Genomic DNA, 26,837 nt, shown 5'->3' on the forward strand with positions numbered 1-26,837 from the left:
TATTCTGAGAATAAATGCGTATGGTATGATAAGATACATCAGAAATCACAATGAACATTTGCATGAAGTGTGACAGGCCATTAAGAAATAGGTATGGTAAGACCAAGTAGAGAATTGGAACAGCAGTTCTTTCTGGAAGTCATGGAGAAACATATTTTCCAGAAGGCATTGTAATAGTTCAATCTCCAAATTAATAATCCAGTGCTTTTTAGACATTGTCTTCACTCAAAACTATTTAATTTGTCTGTAGGATGATGTACAGTGACATTGCTACAGGCGACAGGTCAGAGTCACTGTTCGTACCTCCTTGTACAGCACTGCACACTTTTAAATGAGAGAAGCCTGTCTGTAAGATCCCACCCCTGCCAAGACCTAGAGTTTGGAGACTTGTGACTGGGGACTGCGGATTTGGAAGTAATGGGAAGGAAAAAAGGATGGCAAGAAATAGAAATGTACTGATGCAATCCTGACATATACAATTTACTGGGTTTTGTACATTCAGTGGTGATAATGCTGCACTAGGACAATTTTCTTGGTTTCTCTGGGAGATGTACTGACACAAAATGAAGAGCGCAAATTGCAGTGCGTGTCCATCTACCTGGCTTCTAAACTGGTTTACTTCATGGGGCCTGACAATTTGCAAGTATCTGTCAGTGAAACACGTTATCATCTTCTCACATTTTAATGACCTTTTCTGTGCACTAGCAGGGGTTTTGGGGTTTTTTTCTTTGTTCTTTTTAATGAATAGCCCACTTCTAGTACATCTCTTGAATTTTCTTAATAATTCACTCTTTTTCTGTATTCTGTTCAGTAAAGCATATCAGGTATTTGCAAAGTAATCAGCTAAAACAAAGAATAGGTCAAATCCCAGAATTTTAGTTAAATATTGAAAGCAGTAATTGGATGACACCTGGTTAGATTTAGGTTCTATGCCAAATGCTAGAATTACAGTAAATAATTAAGCTACAGGAGTGAAGACAAACAGAGACAGAGAATCCAAGGAGATTTCAAGTAAGATAAATGTGTGATGTGTGCGATGCTTCTATTTCCCTGTAAGACAAACCAAAACCTTCTTTCATAAATTGAGCTGATTGGAAATTTGAGCAATGAAATCCTACTTTAATCCAGATTTACTTGCCATGTGTTTTGCAGGAAATAGCAAAGATTCATTCGGGGTAAAGGTAGACTGCAATTTCATTACAGCCTTTTAATTCTTTTCCTTTTGGGCTTCCTGGGTTGACATGAAATCACTTGTACTGTTTGGGGCTTTTCCCCTCCATGCACTTCTTGCACTTTTAACTTCTCATACTTTAACACTAAACCTGGAGGTTCTTCTAAATAAGAATACTCTTCTTTTTAGTTGAGCAGTAAGCAGGCACATTGCAGATGTAATTTATTTTATCTATGTTATTGAATCCATTCAGTCTTCTACAATAGTTATTTTTAGATCTGAGTGGTTGTGATAACTTTTCAGATAGACAAATATATAACTTGAGTCACTGTTCTATCACTTTTTTAAGCAGGAGTTGTATCTTCTCTTTCAGAACTCTACTTAAAAGACACTGGAACCATATAATCCTTTGGATGTTTCAAAGGAACTTACACTTTCTAGAAGCTGTCATTGTTGAAAAACATTAAAGGTCCCTTCTAATTAAGAATCTACAGGTTGACTTCTATTTAAAGAGAAGTGGATGTTTTTATTCCACTTTGATTAATTAGTGATGATGATAATAATAATTTGTCAGTTTCTTTTTAATAACTTACACTGAATGTGGCAGATAAGAGCTGTTTTTAAAATTACTAAAGTTCTTATTTATATAACTTGATAATTATAATAATGTTCTTAAAATTACCTTGCGCTGTTTCTAGATGAAAAAATAACAAGGTTTCTTCTGAGTCAATGCGGTGCGATTCCTTTAATTTCAAAGAAATTGCCGAGTTGTACTGATCTAAGACAGAAAATATGATTCAGTGAAGAGTAAACATCTCTTTAAATAGCTCTTCATTGTTTGAGGTGCATTTTGAAGTCCATTTCATTATGATAGTGTTAATTTTTGTTAACAATTTTTTTCTCCCTTGACTTAGTACACTTACAGAACAGTTGAAAAAAATATGTTTAATGAGTAAGCATAGAACTGTTAAATCAAATGGATAGCCTTTAGTGTATTCCTTAAGCTTTGACTGTTGGTTTCAGGGGTTTTAATGTTTTCTTTGTTTTGCAATGCTAAAAGTGGATTAGAGATCAAAGGAGCGCTGTTAGAAGTTTTGTTTTGGATTAATGAAACAACATATAAAAGTTGACTGAAATGGTTCTGTTTCCATGACCTGTTCTATTTTATAGTTTTAACATTAATAAGTTGCCTTTGTTTTACAATCAAAAAGCCAGATCTTCAGCAAAAGGGCACTGTTTACAGCAGCAGCATGTCTGCCCAATTATTTTCCTGCACAGCCAGGTCATGATACTACATCCTGCTGAGTCAAGTCAGAGAATGGGGAATTGGGACTCCCTTTAATGGGAATTGCTGGGTCACGCTTTTTGGACCAAGAAGGCTGGGGCTTTAGTTGTGTTCTGTGGCATCTCTTAAAAAAAAAAAAAGGCGTAGTCCACAAGATAGCCCAGGAACTGATACATTTACTGATGTATTTAAAATCTAGGTAATGGTTTTTATCTTCTGTTAAAAGAAAATTCTTGTCTTTAAACAGGCTGTGTGGAGATACTGACTCTCTGGAAAGCAATATAACAGGCATGGTTGGAATCTTCTCCTAGCAGACATTGTGAAAGACTGGCCGAAAGATTGCTATGAGGAGGGGATTCCAAGTTAAAGTTTGCAGACCTGTAGGCAAGTGCCTGCAGTCCTCTGAGCAATGTGATTTGTATGTTGTGTGTTACCACTGAGATAACTACAGGGAGACAGTGTATGCCTTTGTTGTAAGGACATAGGGTGCAATATATGTATGCTTTTGTGTTTCCGAGCATGTTGCAAGTGTAGGGCTTATTCAGCTATACCAGCTAGAGAAGTTCTTCCCTACTATTAACCTCTATGTCTGGAATGCTGCTTAGAGTAGTTAGCTAATGTAATTTAAATAATGATTTAAAATATTAATTTATTAATTATTATGTCTTAATAATAATTTATAAATTATTTAAAATAAGAACTATATAATATAGTGTCCCAGCAGCCACTAATGAAGGGAAGTCACAGCAGAGTCAAGCATCCTTAAAAGTCAAAATGGGTGAGTAAATCTGAGAGTTATAGATTTTGGATGCTTATGGAAATTATAGGTAAAATGCTTCCATTGGGATTGAGAGGAAGAGTAATGTTTCAGGAGAGGATGATAATTCTTGTATTTATCTTATTCTGATGAATTCAAGGACTATCTTTTTAATATGACACACTCATTAATATTGCTATTTGTGTAAAAGGATTTATTAAATTATTTTTTAAACCAAAAACTAGAAAAAATATGCTACACTTAGAAACAAAACAGCCAAAGGATTATTTAATTCTTATTGTTCATTTTCATTAATGTGCATTTTGTGTGAGCACATCAGTCAACGTTGTTGTTTCAGTTCAGGTGATCCTGGCAGCAGGTGTGGAATTAGATGATCTTTAAGGTCCCTTTGAGCCCAAACCCCTCTATGATTCTATGATCCATCATTTACTCTGGCCTGCTTTGCCATATGGAATTTCCTTTTTGGGAACCTTGGTAAGGATTGACCAGCCATTAGCTGCTAACTGAAACAGAGTCACTACTGAATAAGGGAGAAATGGGATGTGTCAGTGCATCCAAAGGAATAGATGCAGTTCCCAAAGTCATGGGCAGTAGTAAGCAGCATTAGAATGTCTATCTAGGCCCACTAGATGCTTGTAGCATGTGGTCTGTCTATTCTGTACTGACACGTCAGTTCTGCTTTTCTGACAATGATCCCACATGTTTAGTTTGCAATGAGTAACTGTTCCAATTTTTGAATTTTTTGCAAAATGACTAGTGCCCTGTGAAGCTTTGGGACACAGTTTAAATTGTCTTTTTTTTTTTTTTTTTTGATCTAGAGTCATACTGGTATGATGCTAAAGAATTTGTTGTGGATATGTGTTCTGTGGTGGGAAGAGAGAAATAGCTTTCATTTTATGTGCTCACCGTGTTTATATCTGTAAAGGAAAGTGGCTTATTTTTTGCATGGCAGGTTTCATTTTTCATTTAATAACTTGTAATATAAAATTACAGTAAGGTTTATAATTTGGCAAAATATTATATGTTGCATAGCCATTTTCATTCTAGCAGCAATGCAGAAAAGAAATACAAAAATGAAACAATTTCACTGTCATGAGCTGTGCAGGAAGGCTCTTACTGAGGCCAGTTCCTAGTGCTACAATGACTCATCACCTTTCAGGAGAGCATGACAGAATTGAATGCAGGTCATCATCTCATCATGGGGTCTGATTTTGAGAAAAAACAGCACACGGGTTGGTAAACTTATTTTAAAAATTGTTCAGGATTTCAAAATGATAAAAGCTTCTCACTGATATATATATGGTACATGTTCTCTCTAAGTTGTTTAAGCACTTTTTTTCCCCCTCACTTTCCACACACTGTGTAGTTGTAAATACTTCCTAGTCTTGAGGATTTTCCTCTTTTGGTCATATTCCCCCCCACCTTTTGTTACCCAATTGTTATTCTGCAGCAGCCTTGGGGCCATTAGCAAGGTTCATTCTTATGAAAATGCTTGGGATGCTTCCTTCTGTGAGTAACTGAGGCTGTCTTTATTTCTACGGTGTTTGCATGTTCTTCTTCCTCTTTATGTCATATGGTCAATTAGAACAGATTTTTGCCTACTTAATGTGCCATTCATGAAAAAGAAGCTACTAAGATTTAGGAGAGCTGGGATGTGTATGCTTCCCTAGAGATGCACAGTCTTGCTTCCCTTCCCCAGCTAACACAGTTACAACTGGTTTATGTGGATTAAGATGCCTCATGTCAAGACAACTGGGTGGGGTTTTCCAGTTGAAGGCAGAACGCGTTCTTCACATGTAACATCTGAAACATTTTTATATTCAGAAGACTAATCTGTCAGCAGCACTGCAAGTACTGGTTCTCTTGAATTTGGCCATGGAGATAATAATTTTACTAAAATCTCTAAGGAGTACAAATAGTTTTTGTTAGTGTCCTCTTGGAAAGTATTTTATATGCAGTTTAGATTAAGGAAGGTGTCCAAGAAAAAATTAGTGGCTTACCCTCAGTTACCACTGAAGTACAAGAAATTTGTCAATGACTTAAATGAAAGAAGGAACCTGGTCTGTTCAATATAAAGAATATTTGCTTTATCAGTAGAAAGGAGTATCACCTCCTGTCTATGAGAATTACTCCTTGCTTAAAAGGATTATTTCTTATTCCTGCCTTGATATAGGACTAAAAAGATAATAAAAGTTTATTTGTTGCTTTAAAAAAGTGAGTTGAAACAAGATTATAAAGTAATGTAATTTTTTTTTGTAGTACTGTGTGATAGAAAAGATACATAGTATGGATATGTACTTTTTGTAAGCATGTATGATAAATAAACTGTCATGGTTTTAAATTTATAAGGTTAGGTTTTTTACATTTAGGATCAATGTGAATAACTTTGAAAAACTGAATATCTTAATTGTTTTTAACTTTTCCCAGAATAATTTTTTTGAAAGTGGTAATGTAGAAACCATTGTTGTTTTGTTCTGAATACCAGAGCCTTAAGAAAAAAAAATTAAAACTGATTTTTTTTTTTCCTAGGAGGTCCATATGTGGTATATTAAAAAAAAAAAAGAGAGCTTGTTCTCTTTATTGGTTCAGGCTTAAAATTGAAAAAAAATAAATTGAATGGATTTGTTAAGAACAAATTAATAAACAATTTCCATTTTTATTAGTCTGTTTGCTGCTTTTTCAATTAATAAAACTGAAAGGTAGAGGAGATGAGGATTATGAATATCTTTAATGTTGCTAGGAAGCATTTACAGTGTCATTCGTTTGAACTTGTTGTCTGCAGGAGACCTAAACCCTTTTTTCTTTGCAGGAAAGCTTTCCTGCTTAGTTTCAGTAGATTAAAATCCTGAATTTCTTTAATTCTTGGATTTATGTTGGGGCATTAGTAGAAATTAATCTATAGCCCTTTTATAACTGTATTAACTGAAAACAAATAGTTTAACATTGAATACAATGATTTTAAGTATTTTTATAAAAGATTTTGCATGTGAGCATTAATAAAATGATATTTGATGCTTTAGTCATAACAATTGCTTTAGCTGACAAATATCTGTATGTGCAAGAATATGCAGACACAAAGCACAGAATATAATGTAGATTTTGCTGGGCTTTATTCCTGCTTGGCAAGTAAAGGCAAACCATAAAAATATGCTGATGCTGCAGGGAAACATGGTATTTCTAAGTCCATAATGAAAGACAATATTTTCACTTTTGGTCTCGAATTTTAAAGTGCTTTTAAAAATAAAAAATCGGTGAGTAAAAATTTCAAATGTAGGTATTGGATCTTACCTGTAAGAGTAGAACTTGTTTATTACAGTTTCTGATACCTATGTGTATCAGAATACTGATGTCATTGTGCTGAACACAGAATGTCGTTTACTCAAAAATAAATCAAGCTAGTACTGGTGAAGAACCAGATCTTCTGCTTCAAGTTCAGTCCTTTTTCATTTCCACCACTGCCCCCTGCCTCCCACCCCCAAACAATCTGACGTGTGCCTTGTTTCTTGTACTGTCTAATAAACATACCAGCAAAACAGAGTGTGCCTCTCATGTATTGTGACTTTTTTTGAGTGCTGACAGATTAAAAATAAAATATGAATCTGTGTTGGTGAAAGGAAGAACAGGCCCACTTGGCCTCTTGCCATTGGCACACCCCGGGAGCTCAAGAGCCTCCTGTCTTTGTGTGCAAACTATCCAGGGCATGGCCCTTGATTGTACAGTGCAAGGCACAGAGAGTTCTTGATCAGCTGCTGTGTCTGTAGATGCTATTTTACTAATAATAATCTTGTTATATGTAATTGGATGATAATTCAGTAAAAGAAATCCTACACTTCCCTTTTAACAATGCATTGCTGTATATCTGGCACTTCAGCTTTTCTGCCTCAGATCGTCCCTTGACTACTCCTCTGTCTGCCTATCAATCTGTCTATAAAGATCTTGCAGTCATGTGAAGTGGGTGCAGATGCACATTTGTACTGTCTTTTTGTTGCTATTGCCAGTAAAAATTCTTTAATTTAATTTAGAGATACGTAGGTACAAAATACATTTTGTGTTGCAAGGGCTTGAAAACTGCAGATAAACCTTTTACTATTTTGTGTAATACCTAGAAGTGTTTGTGTGGTCTGTGTTGTTTTTTTTAAAAATCTGAATAGTTTGTATTAAATGTAGTGAAGTTTAAAGAGTGTAGAAAGACTGAAGGTTAAATGTCATGTTGAGATATATGAAAGTTGACATAATTTCATCAGACTCTATTTTTCTTATCTATTAAATAATATTTGTTCATTCTCTGATTATAATTGCTAACAGAATACTGCTTTTTAGTATCATAGGGCATTATTTGAAAATAAGCTAAAGTTTTTCCTAAAATTTGAATTTTGCTTCTTTCTACATTAGTGAGGAGGAATAGAATTTCCACAATTTCAGCCTTCCCTCCTTAAGCATTCCAAAACCTCAGGCTGTTTGACATGTAATTAAGCTAGGCAAAAGTCTGACATCAAAGTGTATGGAAGGTGATTCTTCAGGATTCTTTTACCTCCAAGGCCCCTATAGAAGGCTGCTCTGTTTGGGGGCCAAATGGAAAAGAGAACACCCTTTTTTTGAAGCCAGAAAGGGAGAAAAGAAGAGCTTGTCACTTATTTTCCTATTTGTAAATTTTGTGTTGAAGAGGTTTGTAATGCACAGTCTGTTTGCATTTATTTGTTGAAAATCTGAAGATGTATTACAAATGTGAAGTGCTCAGTTGAAAAAATATTGCCTGGAAGAACATGACTCTTTTAGATGCAAATAAATCTGTTGAGAGTGTTGATTCCTGAAGTGTAAAGTAATTGCAGCAGTGTAAGTTTGATTTCTGAGTGGACAGTTTGAGAGTGGTACAATCTACCCTGGGCTTAATGCATTCCTCATTACTTTAAATTCTTCATTCACACTTAACTGCTAAAGAAGTTTTAGCAGTTCTCAAAGGCATTGTGAGCAAAAGGAAGGAAGAACAAATGAGGGGTTTTGCCTATTCTGTGTAGTCAGAATGAACAGTCATGGTCCTTAATGTGTGGATGACAAATGTAATTCAGAAGATGTGTAGTCCAAGTCAAAAGTGTGAGGGACTTCAAGGTTAAATAGGCAGGTAGAAAATATATGCAAATAATACACAAGACTAGAACTGTTCAGGGAGGTACTGCAAGGAGTCAAAAGTAACACAGAGGGGTGAAGAGTAAGGCTGTTTTGGTTCTATTATAAGCCAAACATAGCATTCTGGTTTTAATACAAAAGGATTGAATTTTAGCTTTAATTCTGAAACAAAATATTTCTACGTGAAATGAAGCCCAGTGGAGGTTGAGAGTGTGTAGTGGACTGCCTTCCTGTTGAAGACTGTGGCCCTATGGGTTAAAGCATTGCACTGTGAAATGTGTGACGCTATTAACTTCTCTCTCTTCTGCTGGAATCCCCTGTGACTTAATGTGATAATGGAGTAACATTCATTAGTGGTGGGAATGTTGAGAACGATCCCCTATGGCAGAGGGGTTTGTCTTTGGCAGTGGTTTACCATAGGGTATTTCATTTGTATGCAGGCAACAATTGTTGCAGAAAAATAAGGTGAATAGTGGTAGAAGATGCACTTATTTTTAATAAATTAAAAGTGTTTAGTTAGTAATTAGCTCAATCTTTTGTCTGATAAAATCACTAGTATGTTGTTCTATTCCAGTGAAAATGACTACCTGACAAAACCTTTCTGCCAGTAGCTTTCCCAGAGCTAGTAACATAAGCCTTCTTGTTTTATCTGGGCAAATTCTGAATCTGAAACATCCACTGAGAGTCTCTTACAAGAGAATCCCAGACACAGAGAACAATATAAATTCCAGTGACCAATTTAGCATAAAGAACCGAGATAGTAAGTATAATAAGAAGTTTAGAAACAGTACTTTGATCTACATTTTTCCAGTAATGCTTCTGATCTTTGCTTTGCAATTTCAGTATTAGACTGGCTTATATTAAAGCCACTCTCATATATTTGTTATTTCTTTGGTGTTTTCCTTAATATTGAGCATTTGAAACCAATTTTTCCTTTCAAAATTATTTTTGTTAATGCCAAGAGATTCTTCTTTATGTATATATGTTCTGATGTGATTCCTAAGATCTGCTGTGCATTTTTTAGCCAATATTTTAGTAGTGCTTTAATCATAGTCAGAAAACTGAAACTGAATTATAGTAGTAGTAGAGCAACACCAAAAATTCAATAATTTCTGGAACTTGAACTTTCAAAAGTCACCCAAGTTCTGTTCTATTAGCAAATTTTAAACATGAAAATGAATACTGATTATGTTATTGCTCATTTTTAAACTCAGTGGTTATTTTCTTCCTATCAGCATTTGTCAGAGTAAATCTGAATTTCTATGGAAATTAGTTCATTGGTATAATTTTTTGTAATATCTGACTCATTAATGAGCTACCTTACCATTTTAAAAAACCACAAAAATTTATTGAAAGGAAAACCTTCCATAAAACTACTGATTACTAATTCTTCAGTGACTTGAAGCTTCAAATAATATCAATAAACAAGTGAATACCCTTTTTTTTCTGACAGTCCCTGCTCTTGCTGAAACCCGGGTGCTGCAGGCTCACATTGCATAGAATATACCAAATCTGGTTATTACTGACATGGTTATTTTTCTTTCATTCTGGTTCTTTCTCCTGGGTATTTCTAGCAGTAACTTTGTAATCATGTATTTTTCCCCTGATTACTTTCTCCTTTATCACAGTTAGAATTGTTTTTGCTCACTGATGAAACACAAGCTTTTTAGAACCTCTGTGAGAAGTGCCCTCAATACTGCAGATCACTTTTACTTCTTTCACATTACTGATTTTCAAAGATTGTTTTTTTACAATGAATTTACATAATTATCTGCTAGGTAATTTTCTTTGTTCTAAAGATAATATAAAACAGTGACAATTGAAGTATTAGTCTTTCATAACACATTTGTAGGTGTTTCAGAGCTCTTTGCCTTCAGTTATAAGTAAGCACAGCAGATAACAATGTAAAGCTTAATGCCATAATTAACTGAATTGTAACAGGTCTGATGAAGAATTGTATAAATAAACATGGATATGGTGCTTACTGTGTAGAGGTGTGAGCATCTTAAATTGTAATTCTGAGAAGTATTATAGAGAGTAACAGAACTGTGTGACTTGCAGGTTTTCTGTTAACATTCAGTTACCGTTTCTGGTACTGTACAAAGACTGCTGTGTTTATACTGCTTTTAAAAAGGTTTATCAGTGTTATCACCTCATTTTAGTCACTATAAGGGTATGTTTAACTATAAGAACTTAATACAAGATAGGCAGAATAAATTATTGTTGTACATAGCACTTAATTTTGTTTTAGCTAGTGATTATTTAGAAATAATATGCAAGTAGCTCATATTGCTTGTTTATAAGCATGTTTCATTAAAAATCCTATTGGGGATGCAGATTTGATTCTATATTGTAACTTCCTTTTTAAGTAAGTGACTATAAATGGCCATAATAGACTAAATATATGAGAAGATTTGGTATTTGTTTTGCATAGTAATTGCAATTGATAAAAGGTGGGTTATATGTTGTGTTTTTAGAGCTTTAACTGCTAATCTCATATGAAAATGTTGCTTTGTAGGGCAAAATTCAGGGAGAGGGCCTGGGATTCCAGAGTGAACTTGTACATTCCTTCAGGGCATTTTTGCAAGGGAGGTTGTTGTGTTTTAAAGGTAGTTGATAAGAGACCTGCACCACCAACCCCAGACCTGCACCACCAACCACCATCATGCATTAGTCTATAGAAGGTATTTGGGTGAACATACTCCTGTACCACTCCGTACCACCATTTATCCAAGTGAAATTTTTGACCATTTGCAGGATACATTATAAATCAGGGTGTCACTAACAGACAATCAGATTTGAACATTCCTTGCATAAAGCAGCTTGCCTATATCCCTGAGGAATACATCACTTAACTGTGTTTATGTGACAGCGTTGATATGCCTGGTTTTACATGAAAGTTAGGTAGCGTGTTATTTATGTCATCATGAATTCAGAAAATAGGTGGTTGTGCTTTATGTATACTGAGGTTATCTTCTCTGGACAGATCACTCAGAAGAATTGAAAGATGTGATTTTATTATCTGGTTATTAACTTAATCAGGAAATGGGATTTTTTTTTCAGATTTGGATCTTGCTACTACTTCAGGTTTTTTCAGTGTTCCCCACTCTGAGGTGCTGACAACAGATTAACATGAAACAGAGCTCTGTTGAACCTAATTATGTTGTAGCTTGTTGTTTTGAGGATCTATAAAACTGTTCACTCCCTTTTTATGAGGCTGTAGTCACAACGAAAGGCCATAAACAGTGCCTTTTCTCTTTCCTACAGACTGGAGATTTCATTAGTTGACTCTAATAAAGGCCTGATCCAGCTGCATTTACACCTGGGAATGAATGCTTCTTTATCAGCTCTTAATCCTTAGTAGATCAAGCAGGAGAGAATGACAGCAGGATAGCTTTTGATCAGCCATAAATGTCTGAAAGCTTAATTTTTTAAATAATTATTTGCTATTCAAATCTTGACTCAAGACATGCTTTCCTGTACTTCAGAGGAAATATTTTAAGTATGAGGGCATTATTAAAAAGCAAACCAAAACTGAAATCTTTCTATATTTTCAAGCAATTACCACTGAAACATGATTTTCACATGAGCTAGGGGGATTATTGTTGTATGTTTTTAAATCCTCAGACACTAGGGAGAGCACTAATGTTTAGCATGTTTAGCCCTTAGATATAATGTGGAAAATGATGCCCCACCTTTATTTAAAGCCTATACTGCTTGGGAATTTAAAATTGATACATTCCTGCTAAATATGTTTCTGTAGTGTATGTACTCTGAGACTTGTTTGGGTTATTTTTTCCTTTTTTATGACTATTTTTGTTTTGTTTGTATAATATACAAACACTAAAATTATTGGAATTTTCTAGCAGTTTAGTTGGAGATTTCTGTAATAGTTGAAGATGGTTCTTTGCTTTTTTTGTTTGTTTGTTTGACTGGGTATATAGAACTCATATATATATTTAAATATTTTTCTAGTATCTTTTCTATTATTTTTCATATTATCATTTAATCTCCACGCTGCAAGGCTGTGGATAAACCAGAGTTCTTGATGAGTGTCACAGTGTGTTTATGTGCCTGTCCTGCTGAGCTGCGTGTTCGGTGTTTTGGCGCAGGATGTGAGCGGGGGCAGTTCCGCTGCGGTGACGGTCGCTGCATCCCCGCAGACTGGAGGTGTGATGGGGCCAGAGACTGCTCGGATGACACAGATGAAGCTGGCTGCCGTAAGTGAAACCATACAGAGCAGCTCCTTTGTAATCCCAGAAACTGGAAGATTCCAGTGTGCTCAAATGTACCTATGGTACAAGAGTGAATATTGAATTGGGAGTTGTCATGAGATACTCCAGAATCTATTTGAGTCATATTCCATGAGCTCATTTGGCTTTGATGCATAGAAAATCAAGCAGTGCTCAGCTTCTAACATGACTTTAACCTTTTCTTAAAAAATCTGACTGTCCAATAATGCAGTTTCATATTATGACTAATGTTCTAAGTAGATGTAGAAATGTAATTTATTGTAACATATATATATACATATATATATATATGTATATATATATGTTACTGTAGTAATCCTGAATATTTGCTACCACCAGCATCACTTGTGCTCAAAACCTTTGGATTTTTCAGACCCTGGACAACTAACTGTACCTAATGTGCCCAAAGTAGAGTCATACTTAATTGTCTAGAGTTGATTGTGCTGTGTCAGCAGCTCACAGACAACAATTTTATTCATATGGACTGTAATGTCCATGCAAAAAGATTCTCTCAAATGGAGAAAATGGATTCTCTGAATGGAAAAGTTGTGAAAATGAAGATTTGCTCTCCACAGTCTGTTTTCAGGAACTTTCTGGTATTTTACCTTTTCTAGTTCTTTGAGTCTTGTGGGTTGGTGCAATTATCAGTCCACTTACAGATTAGGCCAATTTTTGCCCCTCAGCTGATAGGAAGTGAGACTAATTTATATCTATTCTTTTTACCCTGTTATTTTTTTGCTGCTTGACCCCTGTAATAATTGGGGGCCATTGACATGTCTAGGCAGTCTGATTTGTGGCTTAGCACTTTAGGTCCAAAAAAACTTGCGTAGTCCTGAATGAAGATGCCGCTAAACTGGCAAAACAAAATGGTGCTGTCCCACAGCAGTAATTAAAATTAAACTTCATTTTTTTGAGTTAGTTGTCCTTTAAAAACAATATATTAATGTGCTATAGGTAGTGGGGCACATGAGTGGCTAGCAAGATTGTTTAAAACTGGTCTGAGGTTCAAATCATACTAAAAGATTATTCTTTGGTTCTTGAAGTGGGAAAAGGTATACACAAAGTACATGTCTGTAGTACGTGATCAGTTTCAGCCCTCTACTTAGTTTACTACTGATGTTATTTTGTACTTTTCAAATCTAAATCTACAAATTGCTTTAATTTTCTCCCTCGTGCTTTGGTTAAATTGATAGTTGTGCTTGCATATCATCCCATGAGCACAAAGTTGACCTTGTATTTCTGCAAAAACATAATCCTGAGAACGGAGATGATCAAGACCAGAGTGCTGTTTACTGGACTGTGTTGTACTAGAGATTCTTCCAGGAGTATTAACTAGGGATGGAGTGAGCTGTGACGCAGTTTCAAACACTTATTTTGATCTTTCTCTTTGATGGTTCCCTGTTGTTTGTCTATTTGAAGAGTACAGAGTGGAGCTGGAACAGCAGCATTCAGCCTGTTCTGATCTGACCCTCAATTTTGCCTCATGAATTCACAGGGAAGAATCATGTTTTGGGAGATCATGTTCTTACAGGGATAAAGCAACAGAGGTGGAGTGAGAGCAGTTGAACAGACCCCCTCTGAGACTGGGGAAGCTACTGTGACTCTATACAACAGCCTTTTCTGGGGTCTCCCTTCTAGAGAAGCTTGTGTCTCCAGGAGAGGAAATAAGGCTGAAGAGTCCATGCAGGAGTTTACTAAGCTGAATTTTGCCTTTGAGCATCCTTTTGCTGGTCCACTTGTCCATTTTTCACCTCTCTGGTCTGTCCATTTTCTTTGATCTGTTAAATGCTTCATGTGTTTCATGGAAGTTACTGTTCATTAACACTTGAATCTTAGAACTACTTTTCCCTTACGTTATTCTTATCTTTGAAAGTGCTTTCACAGATGTCTGTGAAATGACAATTTTTTTCATTGCTTACACTAGCGCAACCTACCTGTGAAGGAAATCAATTTCAGTGTCACACTGATGGGGAATGTATTCCACAGTCATGGGTTTGTGATGATGAGGAGGATTGTGAAGATGGCTCAGATGAACATCAACAATGTCGTGAGTATTTTAACTTCTGGTGTCATACCAGCTTTGTGAAATAATGTAATTTACTGGCAGTATATTGAGAATATGGAGAAACAAGCCCTCTGTAAGTACAGAAGCCTCTCTGAGGTATTTATAGAAATAAAGTAATCTGAAGTAGATAAAATACAGAAAATATGTCTAAAAAGATATCTTCAGGTCTTGAAATCTGAAAATTACTCATGCTTCTTTTAGTTAAAAAGAGAAAAAATATAAAGTGTATACTAGTTTTATACTTAATAAAAAGTTTAGTAATTTTCACCATTAAAAAATTGGTGAAATACACATATTTCTGTATGTGCTCTATCCATTGGCTAGCAAAATTCACAGTGGCATCTCAGAACTATCTATAAAAAAATATAATTATTTTTAGATGACTTTGAAATATATTTGTATATAAAACTGGATGAATTATCAATAATCAGCAAACATTGGCCAGTATTGCATTAGTTTTAGCAATGCTATTAGTAGCATTATTATTTAGAATTAACAGAGCCATTCTTTCTCACAGTCAGAGAGGAGAAATATCTATGGTCTTGGTGTCTGGTAGGAGTCTAGTCTTTCATTATCATTTGGACAGCTTAAACTTAGAACATAATTCTGATTAGTATTTCACTTTAAGTGTGCTAAACAGTGTATTATTCAGGTCTGAATTCCTGTTTTCAAGTAAAGTGTTTAGTGTTCTCTGTACAGTTTAGATCAAGAAAATAGTTTAACAGCCTAACTGCCACAACCATAGGCTTTGCTCTTTTCTTAGTATTGATAGACAAATAAGATATGTTACTCTGGCTTAGAATTTCATGACTAAGCATTTGAAGGGCTATAAGTACATGCCAAAGTGGTGAACACTGAACTGAGCTGATTACTGCACCAAATTACATTCTCTGCATTATTGCATAAGACAAGAGAACAAATGTAGTGTTCTGAAGGATGGTTTTTTTTTTTTTCTGCCATTTCTAGTATTAGAACTTACTCTAAGTGATGAAGATAAGATTAATTTATTTTCATTTTGATTGTATGTATAATTTTTTGATAACTTCTTTGAACTGAGCAGCTCTGGAGCTACTCACCAACCCCTGGGGAAGTTAAAATGTTTATTTTGGAAGGATTTTGCTCACGGACTTGCATTTTGCTTTTGTATCTTGATTCCATCTTCATTTGCTGAGGATGGAAATTTTTGAATGATAGATCACTACCTTTTGCTTCCCTCTTCCTCTGAGAAGAGTCAGCACAACTGCTGGTTATGTTTTAACTAAAGAATCTGTAGATACAAAATGCAAAATGAGCAAAAGCTCTGAGTTTGACCTTGGAACTGGGTCACTGTAAATTGTTCACCATGTCCTAGTTAATCATGAGTGTCAGTATCTACACAGTGGCACTGTGCTGCCGCCATTTTTGAGTCATCTCCTGGTATTTGTCCTTGTTGTTCTAAAGGGACTTTTTATCTCAGTGTTTGGGAAAGCTAGAGGAGATTTTTCACCTTGAAATATTAAAACTTTTTCTTGGGAAAACTGTCTGACAGCTCTGGAAGTCATAAATGCAGAAATTTGTTTTACTTTACTGTCATGCTCTTGTTTTTCCTCATGACACTAGTATCCCAGTAGCTGATCTTATTTTGGGAATGCTGCTGACAGAAGGCAGCAGAGAAAGCCCCTGCAGAGCAGCAGATGACAAGATGCCAATGTATAGACTCGAATGATGTTGAGAAACAACATGAGTTTGAAAGAAACAAATGTGCAGGGGCAGAGGGAAGGGAAAGTTTATAGTAAGCCTGTCCTTCGACTTTATCTTCACAGATTCATGTTAGTTTGCCTAAAAACTGGAACTGTAATTCAGCTGTAGTGGAATCAAAGTAGAAGTGAACAGTTTTATGTGATTGCTTTTTCCTGGCAGCTGTCAGGAGAAGAGACATAATCACTCTCAATTCTCCATTAGTTACATATGCAAACTATTCCTGACTGCTGAGGCCCTGGCTGTATTAGAAAGCGGTGCCTTACCTCCAGCTCTGCTGTGTTTACATTGTGACATTCCAGTTGACCAATAGCTTGGACCTACTGACAGATTTTGACCCAGTAAATAAAATTATAGAAAACTTTAAATCAATGAGAATTGATAATTTAATGTTTTAGGCAAAATAATTATAGGGAGGTACTTTTAACCTAGGTCAATTCTTCAGTGGAGAAAAGCAATGACCTTGCAGACTGCAGGAGCCCTCCAGAGCTATGCTGTCTGCTATGTGCTTGTCAAGTGTTCTTTAATTCTCTTCAATACACCAAGATACAGGGGGAGAAAGTGTTATACTGATATTTATGAGAAAGATGAAGTAGTTAAAGAGGAAGGAAAATATTTTTCCTGATAACAAGCGCTGGCTGACAGGAAGGACTGACATGTGCCTGTTTGTTGCAGCGGGGAGGACGTGCTCGAGTCAGCAGCTGACGTGCTCCGATGGCCAGTGCGTCCCCAGCGCGTACCGGTGCGATCGCGTGCAGGACTGCTCCGATGGGACAGATGAGACAGGCTGCCGTGAGTGCTCACTCCTAGCATGAGATCTGGTTTCATCTCATCTCTCTGGGGGATTTTAATACATTTGTAAGATTAAAGGGCTTGTTGATGACCACAATATGCTTTTTGTTACAAGAGTTCATTTCAGATTCTTCTGTGTATTAGAGCTGATGTTCTGATACAGATCTGTTACCACAGAACTCAAGTGCAAGCTGTCAGCACAGGATCAGGTCATATTGTTTCTCATTGTCTGAAAGATAATTAATATTGCACTGTAAAAAGACAACCATGTTTAGTTGTCTTATGGCTTTGAGACACTTGAAGCTAACTTTGCTGAAGTTTTCCAAGTTGTTTTTGCATACTCCATATAAAATCAGTAGTAGTTATAGCCTGTACAGAAAAGCAAAATTTGACTCCAAATGACTTATTTGAGGAGATTTGATCTCTTCAAAAGCATTTTATTCTAGACTGCAGCTTCTTGTGGAGATGATTTAGTCATATTGTACTCAGACGAGTTGTTTATATTGTCCATCACCAAAATGCAGGTGAACAAGTAGTTTATTTCACTCTACCTTCCCCAGAGTTGAGGCTGCCTGTCTGGTGACAGTCTCCCTAAATTCTGGTCTAGGTTGAATATTGATGGAAAGGAAAGCTGACCACAGAATAGAGACCATGTTTTTCAGGAATACTTTTGTCTAATACCTCCCCAACAGTGTGTAACAGACATGTCTGTTCATTGTTAGTCTTAAGGCTTCACACATCCTGAGTGACTTCTAACATCTAAGCTGCTATTCCAGCTGTTAGAACATAGTGTGCCTTTGGGAAACAGACATAACTGTAAAATCTACTTAGGACCATGCCCAGGGCAGGAGGTGGGGGAAGAGGTTGGAGTGGTAATGGATGGACAAAGAAACAAGAAATTAAATTTTGTTAATGCTATGCTTAGGGGAAAAAAGGGCATATGCCTATGCTGTGTAAAGGAAGACTATATGGTCATCAGACTGCTAATCTGGTTTATCCTTAACTCACAAATGGCTGAAATTGTCCCTGTGTAGAATGAAAAGGTATTTAGGACTATATGATATTCTGGAATAAAATGTTGCTAAATCATCCAGCTTGGAATTTTTCATGTGATAGATCCACAGTCACTTCTGGTCACCAATACAAATGGCTAAAAGCCAAGATCCAAAGTATCCCATCTCATTGCTGGAAGAATATCTTCTGTAGACTGGCATTTTTCTCTTAAAGTTTAGAGTAAGAAATGAAGTTGAAAACTTAATTTAGTAGATCTGTTAAACCTGAAAAAATCCTGAAGAAAAGATATCTGTTTTAAAAATGTATTATCTGTGAATTAAAGAACTGGAACTGCTGAGCATCTCTGAGATACCTGTGAGTAGCCATTGAATACTGTGTGGAACAGCAAGGTGCCATAGTGTGATTGTTATAATGCAGAAAATCTGTGTCAGTCTGGAGTGGAGTCCTAAGGATGATACTTAAAACTCTTTTTCCAACTAGAAGCTGTTGTGATGTTTGAAAATTGAAGTACACATTTTATTTCATGTTAAACATTCTCAGCTAGGTGAATTAAAAAGGCAGTTAGGAAAGGGCCCTCTAGATCCATTAACAGTAGCACTCCACTGCTGTGGTGGTAAGCCAGTCATTGCTGCATCAGCAAATGGGCCCCATGACTGTTGTGGGGGCAGCATATTTAGCCCAAAGGAGAGGGACTGCCTCCTGTCATTCAACAGCCTCCACTCTGGTTTATTAGAATATGTGTTGACAGTCCCTCTGAGACAGAAGAATGACTGTGACTTGGAACTTTGAAAGCAGTTTAAAGAAATGTGACAATGCTGAAGACAAGAGGATCCAAGAAGAATGTAATGACAAGACTCTTGAGGAAAGCTGGTTAATTTTATTCCCTTTTATTCCCTTTTTGTCTTTGCAAGGTCTGGAACTTTCAACAGAAGCCATAAAATAAAATTTACAAATTGGGGATTTTATGATTAACTGTATAGTACAGATTAGTGTACTAGCACATTAGTTTTGGAGCGGATTCTAATACTTGCTTTGAATGTTCATTTTCCCCAGTGTTTAATGTATTTCCTTTTCCACATTATCTGATATAAACAAATGTGAGAGGAATAGTGCTATTTTGGCCTTTTTCTTTGTCACTAAATTCCCCTTCTTTAATTTGAACTAAAAGCTTTCATTAATGAAAGTGAAACATCCATGAACAACTGAAGAATAAAGCTATTTATAATTGATTCTGGTGTTTCATGGAGCATAACAAAATGGAAACTTAGGTCTCTTTACTTGTGCTTTGCACTCACTCATCTGTCAGAAAGCAGATTTAGATTGTAAAGAAGATACAGTTTTATTCCTGAATAAATTACGTTATATAAGAAAGTAGTAGAATGCAAAATGTCACCAATATAAAGTAAGTCTGCAATTAAACATGTAAAAAGCCAGAACAAAGGAATTCAGAGCCTTAGTCCATTTTATTGCTAATGGGATTAACAGCAAGGGAAATCTGCCCATGCAGAGACTAAGATAAACATCAGAACAAATGCTTCAGCTACAGGTCATACAATTAGTGCACTGAAGCTGTTTTGATTTCATAAAATTATGGCTTTTAGGTTTTTTTGAATACACACATCAGGCTGTTTTCTAGCTTTTGGAATAGTCAGCAGCTAGCAAATGCTTTAATTTTAAAACTTTAGAAACAATGAAATGGCAGATTATTTGGGGTAGCAAGCACTTTTTGGGAGTAGGCAGGCAATACTGGTATAATTTTTCTGTTACATACTTTATTTCTTTCAGTTAAAATAGAATTCTCTCTCCTGCCTCAGCTTCATAGGTGAGAAATGAAACTCCCAGCCATGTCCATTTTGCTTTGCTGTGACAGAACAACCTTTCTGGATACTGCTCTGGTAGCTGAGCACTACACTGAGGCTGTGAGGGAGAAAGGGGCGGTACTTTAAAGACATGTTGTTCAAAGCTAGTGGGTTGAGTGTTTTCCAAGATACACTGGATTTTTGATTCTAATTTTGATGTTGAGCTGCTGCCATAGGTCAGCTGCCTAACCTGTGAATTCCTGCCTCTTGTTTGCTATGCTAAATAGCTGTTGTGGTCAGGAAGTGGGCAGCCAGCTCTGGGATTAATTTGCAGAGACCAGGGTGAAAATGAACAGAGATCAAGAACTGAGGAGATCATAAGGGATGTAGCCCAAGAAAGAAGAAAAAGGCCATAGTCAGACACTAATATTCTGGGTGTTGGACAAATTGCATCTAGCAGCTATAGGATGAGGGAGAAGTTCAGGCTGAAGGAAATATCTCTGCCAGGAAGAGTTTGGGACAGGGAAGTAGCAGAACTGGAACAATCTAAGGCAGGCAGCCAAAGACTAGAGTCTCAGGGATCAAAATCAGGAATTAAGGCCAGGAATGAGGGTCTGGTCTGTCTGCCAGCTCTGAAAGCATCTCTGCTATGAACACTGCCTGGTATCATGCAGCTCATAGGACTCTTGGGCTTGAAGTAAGTCTCCTTCCTGGTGTCTCTGGTAGGCTGTGAGCTGTCCGGGCAATGCTTTGACCTCTGTGAGGTGGTGACTCGTGGCAGTGAACCAAAGAGTTTTAATTAACATTTTTTTGTAAAATGTTTTTACATGTTGCAATAAAAGACACTTGTTAATAGGAAATTGCCTTTTTTCTTTTCCTTTTATTTCTACTGCTTGTAACATGGCTTAGGGTTATAGTAGCTTGCACTGCTGACTATGACAGAAATCAGCTTGTGCTGAATCAAATACTAGTTGCAACTATTTCCTGTTGCTGTTTTTGTATGGATTTATTTCCAGCTTGCAGAACAGAAGTATTAGGCAGAGTGCAAAATTATGCAGGTTTAGCAATCTCTGTGACATAGGTTTCAAACATCTTCCATGTGTCCATTGAAAGATGCCATTAAATATGTTCGCAAGTGTTGCTCCAAAACAGTTACAAGGAGCGAGGTGCTTCATCTGTCATTTGTGCTGGTGTTTGCCAGTTATTTATGTTTTGCAACTGAAGCGTTGGCATGCATCAGGGAGACAGATTGTGTAGAAGTATTTTGGTTAAAAAAAAGCTTGAGGTGAGGGGAGAGAAAGAAGAGCTCCCTTTCTTCCAGAGCATTGCAATGAACATGGGTGAAAAACATTCCCCCTGTTTTCACTAAGCTCATATTATCTTCTCGGAACTGTCATGACTACATTTCTTCTTTTTAGTTTTCTGTAAAGTTAGCCGCAGGTTTTTGGGAGGAGAAGGTAAAGGAAGCAGTGTTTATATTGGAGGCTATTGACCATTCAAAACAAGGTGAAATAAAACAGTGTTTATATTTTTTTTCTGTCCCTTCACTTTTCTCTTAATGTTGTGTTCACATTGTCCCCTTTCACTTTCTTGTACTGCTGTAATCCCAGACCTCCTTAGGTGCAAACTACCTACCTTGTTGTCCTTTAAACTCAGAACCTAATCCTTTCTTTTTGCTCTTTCTGGTCCATTTGTCACCAATGTAAAAAGAAAATAAAGTTCCATTGCCTGGAAGGCAACCCCTTCAAGTCAGTCCCAGTGCACTGACACCTTTTCCATATGCCCCCTACAACAGAGACAGTAGGATCAATTTCTCTGAGTGTTATCAGTTCTTGTTCGGCTGTGGGATTTTGTACTCAAATGCACTGATCTTGGATGAGGTGTGTATAGAGAATTCTTAGTTTAAATAAAAATTCAAATAAAAGCTAGGAAATGTTTGTTTTGCAAGCCCCAAATGCAGTGACTGATGTAAGACCTTTCCACTTAAATTTAAAATGTCGTGATACTCACTTTCCAACTTCATTTGCAGGAGAGTTTTTCATTAAGCTGGATTGTACAGGTCATTCTGTTTAGGGAATTAATCCCATTCGTCCCCTCTTGCTGCCAAGGTTCAGATTCTTCTTTTCCTTTTAACAAGTCCCCATTTGGTGATAGGACTAGAAGAACTAAGCTCATGGCTACTGTCTTCTAAATTTTGGAGAGAAAAAAAGGGAGTTTATGTCCTGGGATTTTTAACCCAAGGACAGTCATTCCTTTGTTTCCAGATATCCTAGTATTGTTATGAAGTTCTATTTTGACTTCCTTCATTCTCTGAGCATTGAGCTCTCACAGAAGCCCGCATTTCTTCCTTGATTCTTTTCCTTTTCTACTTCTCCTTATATAAAACTAACCCAGGTACTGAGGAGCTATCCTGATGGCACAGATGCTCCTGAACCATGCAGTACATTGGCTACAGCCTTTGGTGCAGCTCACAGCTTTGGCAATTTTAATGAGGCTTAGTTCTTAATGCCCCAAATAATTAGAACAAATTTAATAAAATAATATACTATAAAGTACAAAGACTACGATCTGCAGTGCCAAATGCAGTGAAAAATATCTTTCAGATCAGTGAGCAGTCTGCGATCAGAACTATAATTTACTAACCTTGGTCTTTTGACAAGGGATCGGAAATGAGATTACCTGTAGAGTTAAAAGTTATATTAATCTCTGTCAGGCTTTTCAAAGAATTAAAATAAAGAATCTGTACACCAGTTTTGAAAAGAGAATAAGAGAAAAAAGCATTTGTTCATATTCTAGTAAAACACCAATTTGGTCAGAATGAATACTTTGAAGTATCTTCAAAACATCTTTACTTCCAGAGTATCTTGGCTCTTCTTGGTATCTTTTTATAGTGATTGTGTTTATACAATACACTAGACTTTATAATATAATAAAGATTTTGCTGGGCTGAGGGCATTTCCAGACCTGCTGCTGGAGAGAACACTTTGACAAAGTTTTCCTTCTTGTAAGGGAGTTTAATATAAGCTTGAGAAAAATCCTATTACTGGCTAGATTCTTAGTCTGCCTGGGCATTCTTGAAGAAACAGGCAGTGCAAGGCAATGGGTTCAATTGTTGATTTGCTTGACATCAGTTCATTGGAAACAGTTTGGAACATCACTGGGGGTATTTCTGTGGGATGTGAAGAAAAGTGAGGAAAATTACAAAACTATCCATTATGCATCCCATGGAAGCTTTTCTACTTCGTGCATTTACAAGCACATGCCTTGTACTCCTCCTTTTCTTCCATCTGCCCTATAATACAGTGTACTGCCGTAGCTGTTTCTGCTGGCCTCATAGAACTCCTGATGGTTCCTCCCTGTGATGCCTTCTCTGCTTTCAGACAGGGAAAAAGCATTAATTCCATGGTGAACTTAAAACTTGGCCCCAGGTCAAGCATTTTTTTAGTCCTTTCTGTAGGCAGAAGTAACACTTCAAACCCATGTTGTTTCCAAAGCATTATGAGTTTTATCTGAGCCTAACTGAAGCAAGAAAACGATGTATTAGAAAGGTGATTGTCTGGTTGAGAAGTGGGACCAAAGGATGCTTAGGGAGCATGTTGGCATTGTCAGACTTTGAGAATGGAAGATTGGGAACTATCCCTAGAAGGCCACAGGCAGCAATGCTGAAGCTGGAACCCTGCTAATCTGTAACTACTGTTCTTCGCTCAGGCACACTCTGTTCCTACGTGCAGGTTGCCACCTTATATTAACTGCAGTGAAAACAAATGAACTGTAAAGGAATCAGCTGGGGAGAAAGTTTGGCTGGACTTGTAGTGGACATGAACACAGCTACTTATCCTCTCATTTTAACATTTAACAGTTAAAATCATATAAGCCTATTCCATAGATAATTGAAGTTTTGTGGGAATGTGATAATACACGGAACAGCAGAAGCAAGCAAAACAGTTTGCCACTGTCTGGAAAAATTGCAGGTTTCTTTATATCTGCTTGAAGCAATTTTATAACCCATGTTTTGGATTCCAAGGAATCCAATGAAATATGAATGAAAATGTGCCTAAGTGAGAGCCTTCTCTATCTGCTCTATTAACTCTTAGAAAAGTAAAATGGGATAAGAATTCAAACTGAAAATCTAAAAAGTGAAAAATGTTTTTTGGCTCTTCTGTGTCTCGAGTTAATTTATCTTCCATATAGAGACAAAGGTTCAAGAAATCTGATTTCTAAAATTACCAATTCTTTGCTTTCTTACTTGCCATTTGACTGAAAAATAATAAGTTTTGTCTACATAACAACAAGATAAACTATGAGTTCATGTTCTCCTACTGAACTCTAGCATGTGCATATGCTTAATTTGTTGGATACTTCCACTGAACTCACTGACTGCTTGTATGAATAAGTGTTCTCAGAATTTGTTTTAATTTGAAACATTGAAACAATCCCTTGTATTTGCATATTGGTCATCTATATATGTAGAATATCCAAAACCTAAAAAGCCATTATTTCTGCAGAATCTGTTTTCTTTTGTGAAGGGGGAAGCAAGTAATAAAAAACAAGGTTCTAATATTGTTCATGGAACCTGGAAATTTAATATCCTTGGCTTCATTTATACAAAACCATTAAAACTGAGGTCTCTGAGTTTGAGAACTCAAAACACTTGAAGAGGACATAGGAACTGTAAATTTCAGGAAGTCCTTTGCTATCAAAATACTTTTATTAAGATCGGAATAGGGTAAGACTGAGGTATAAAGAAATAAAAGAAATGTTCTCTGCTTGCTCTCCTTTTATGTTCAATTGCATTCTATCATATTGTAAACTGTTTGGGTAGCAAATATTTTTGGACTGTGGGAAGGCATTTAATTTTTCTCTTGTTGCTTGCAAGTTTTTGTAGCATCCATCTAGAGGATATTCTTTAGTATCTGTTGGAGAAGACAGTATACTGTATAAATGGATTACTAGTATAGGACTACTAGTTATGGAGTTTTGTATTCCCTTTTTCCTTTAAACCAAGATATTCTGTTGACACTAGGTGGATATGACTCATTATAGTGTAACATCATGCTAATATAAAGGATTTTTTATTTTAGACTATCCAAGATGTGAACAGTTATCATGTGCAAATGGAGCATGCTTTAATGCCAGCCAGCGATGTGATGGCAAAGTTGATTGCAGAGATTCTTCTGATGAAGCTAATTGCAGTAAGTCCCCTGTGTAGAGTGATCCCAAACAAATTTGCTTTATAGACCTTCTTTTGGAGTTAAAAGGATTTTCTGTTTCTGTGCTAAAATCTTTTTCAGCTCGTGGATGTACCAGTACGCAGTTCCAGTGTGCTAATGGAGAGTGCATCCCGCAAGCCTTTATCTGTGACCATGATGATGACTGTGGAGATAGGAGTGATGAAAACTCTTGCAGTATGATGTTTCTTTTTTTCCCCAATTTCTCCAACTGTTTTACTAAGACCTGTTTCAAGCAGATAGCAGGAAGCAGATTGCTTGGCTGTACAGCCATCAAAAGCTAATCATAGTTCTACAAATACTCTTCTGTACAGAAAGATGAAAATTGCAGTGCTACTTTGATGGGCTTTTTCTTTGCTGCTAGGTTCCTGGCTATGTCATTACTATTTGAATTTGCTGGACTGAGTGACAGTCTGGTTCTTAATACATATAGTTACACTTACGTTGTTCTCATCCTCTTAATTTCAGCACGAACCAAAGGTAATTCATACCTAAATGAGAAGAAACCAGCAGTGTTTGCAATACATTCAAAATATGGAACTGCCTAAATGTTTTAAGCGATATAATAAATGATTGTATATGAGACAATATTGTTATCTTTAACCTTTTAGCTGCTTAGAGCAATTACATTTTCTAATGTTTCTTTCCGTAGCTTATGCAACTTGCAGAGGCAACTTCTTCACTTGCCCGAGTGGCCGTTGCATTCATCAGAGCTGGATTTGCGATGGAGATGATGATTGTGAAGACAATGAAGATGAAAGAGGATGTGGTAAATACTATTGCTAACTTCCAATGGTATTTTCAGAGGAAGATGACACTAACCTACATCTATGAAATTTGGACCAGTCAAGATGTTCTAAATACTTTTAATTTCTTTTAAAACCTTAGAATTCCACCTTCATTTTTATTTCTTTTTTTAACTTCGGCAATATTTTTGTTGTTGTGTGTGAGAATTATTGTGATACTGAGTATGATGCAAACTAAGTTTAGCATATAGCAATATATGTGTATATATATATATTATATATTTTTTTTCTTTTATATATTCTCTTTTATATCTTGTTTTGGTTCTTCTGCCTGTGGAGATTTTTCAGATCATCTATTAAGAGACACGAGGCTTCTAATAACCAAACCCCATTGATTAAAAATGAAATTTACTCAGATCCAGCCAAGATTTGTCATGTGAGAAACAGAAGCTTTAATGAATGAAAGTGTGAATGAGATTTCTTTTTCATTGGCCTTTTCTATTACGAACATGATTCTTGTTGTCCAGATAGCATTTATATGTTTTGAAAGCACAAAACTATAGTTCCCTTTCTAGTGTACTGGTTAGTTTAAAGCTAAATGGTGTTACTGTTTCTAACAAAACGGAAAACTAAACAGATTCATATGTTGTCTACCCAAGTATCATTGGCATTGTAGTTTGAATGTAAAAGTAAGCATGACAAGTAAGTATAAATAATGTTTCTTTATAGTCTTTCCCAGCTGTGTGCAATAAATGGAAACTGGATATTGAAGGATAGAGGTGCTTTGGGGAGCTGTTGGAGAAGAAATTTTAGTGTTTGAAATATATTTTTCATTATTCTTGTTT

The 26,837-nt window shown here is 36.2% G+C and overlaps 1 protein-coding gene across 1 annotated transcript in view; it reads left to right on the plus strand.

Annotated features, from left to right (window-relative positions):
• Positions 1 to 26,837, plus strand: part of LRP2 (LDL receptor related protein 2) — a 110,872-nt gene that overhangs the window by 2,464 nt on the left and 81,571 nt on the right. Inside the window, exons 2-7 of the mRNA XM_066553177.1 lie at positions 12,471 to 12,578; positions 14,536 to 14,658; positions 17,089 to 17,205; positions 25,100 to 25,210; positions 25,310 to 25,423; positions 25,899 to 26,015. Coding sequence (XP_066409274.1) covers positions 12,471 to 12,578; positions 14,536 to 14,658; positions 17,089 to 17,205; positions 25,100 to 25,210; positions 25,310 to 25,423; positions 25,899 to 26,015 — 690 coding nt within the window. The remainder of the gene's footprint in view (positions 1 to 12,470; positions 12,579 to 14,535; positions 14,659 to 17,088; positions 17,206 to 25,099; positions 25,211 to 25,309; positions 25,424 to 25,898; positions 26,016 to 26,837) is intronic.

This window comes from Molothrus aeneus, chromosome 7 (assembly GCF_037042795.1).
Source record: "Molothrus aeneus isolate 106 chromosome 7, BPBGC_Maene_1.0, whole genome shotgun sequence".
Taxonomy (NCBI): domain Eukaryota; kingdom Metazoa; phylum Chordata; class Aves; order Passeriformes; family Icteridae; genus Molothrus; species Molothrus aeneus.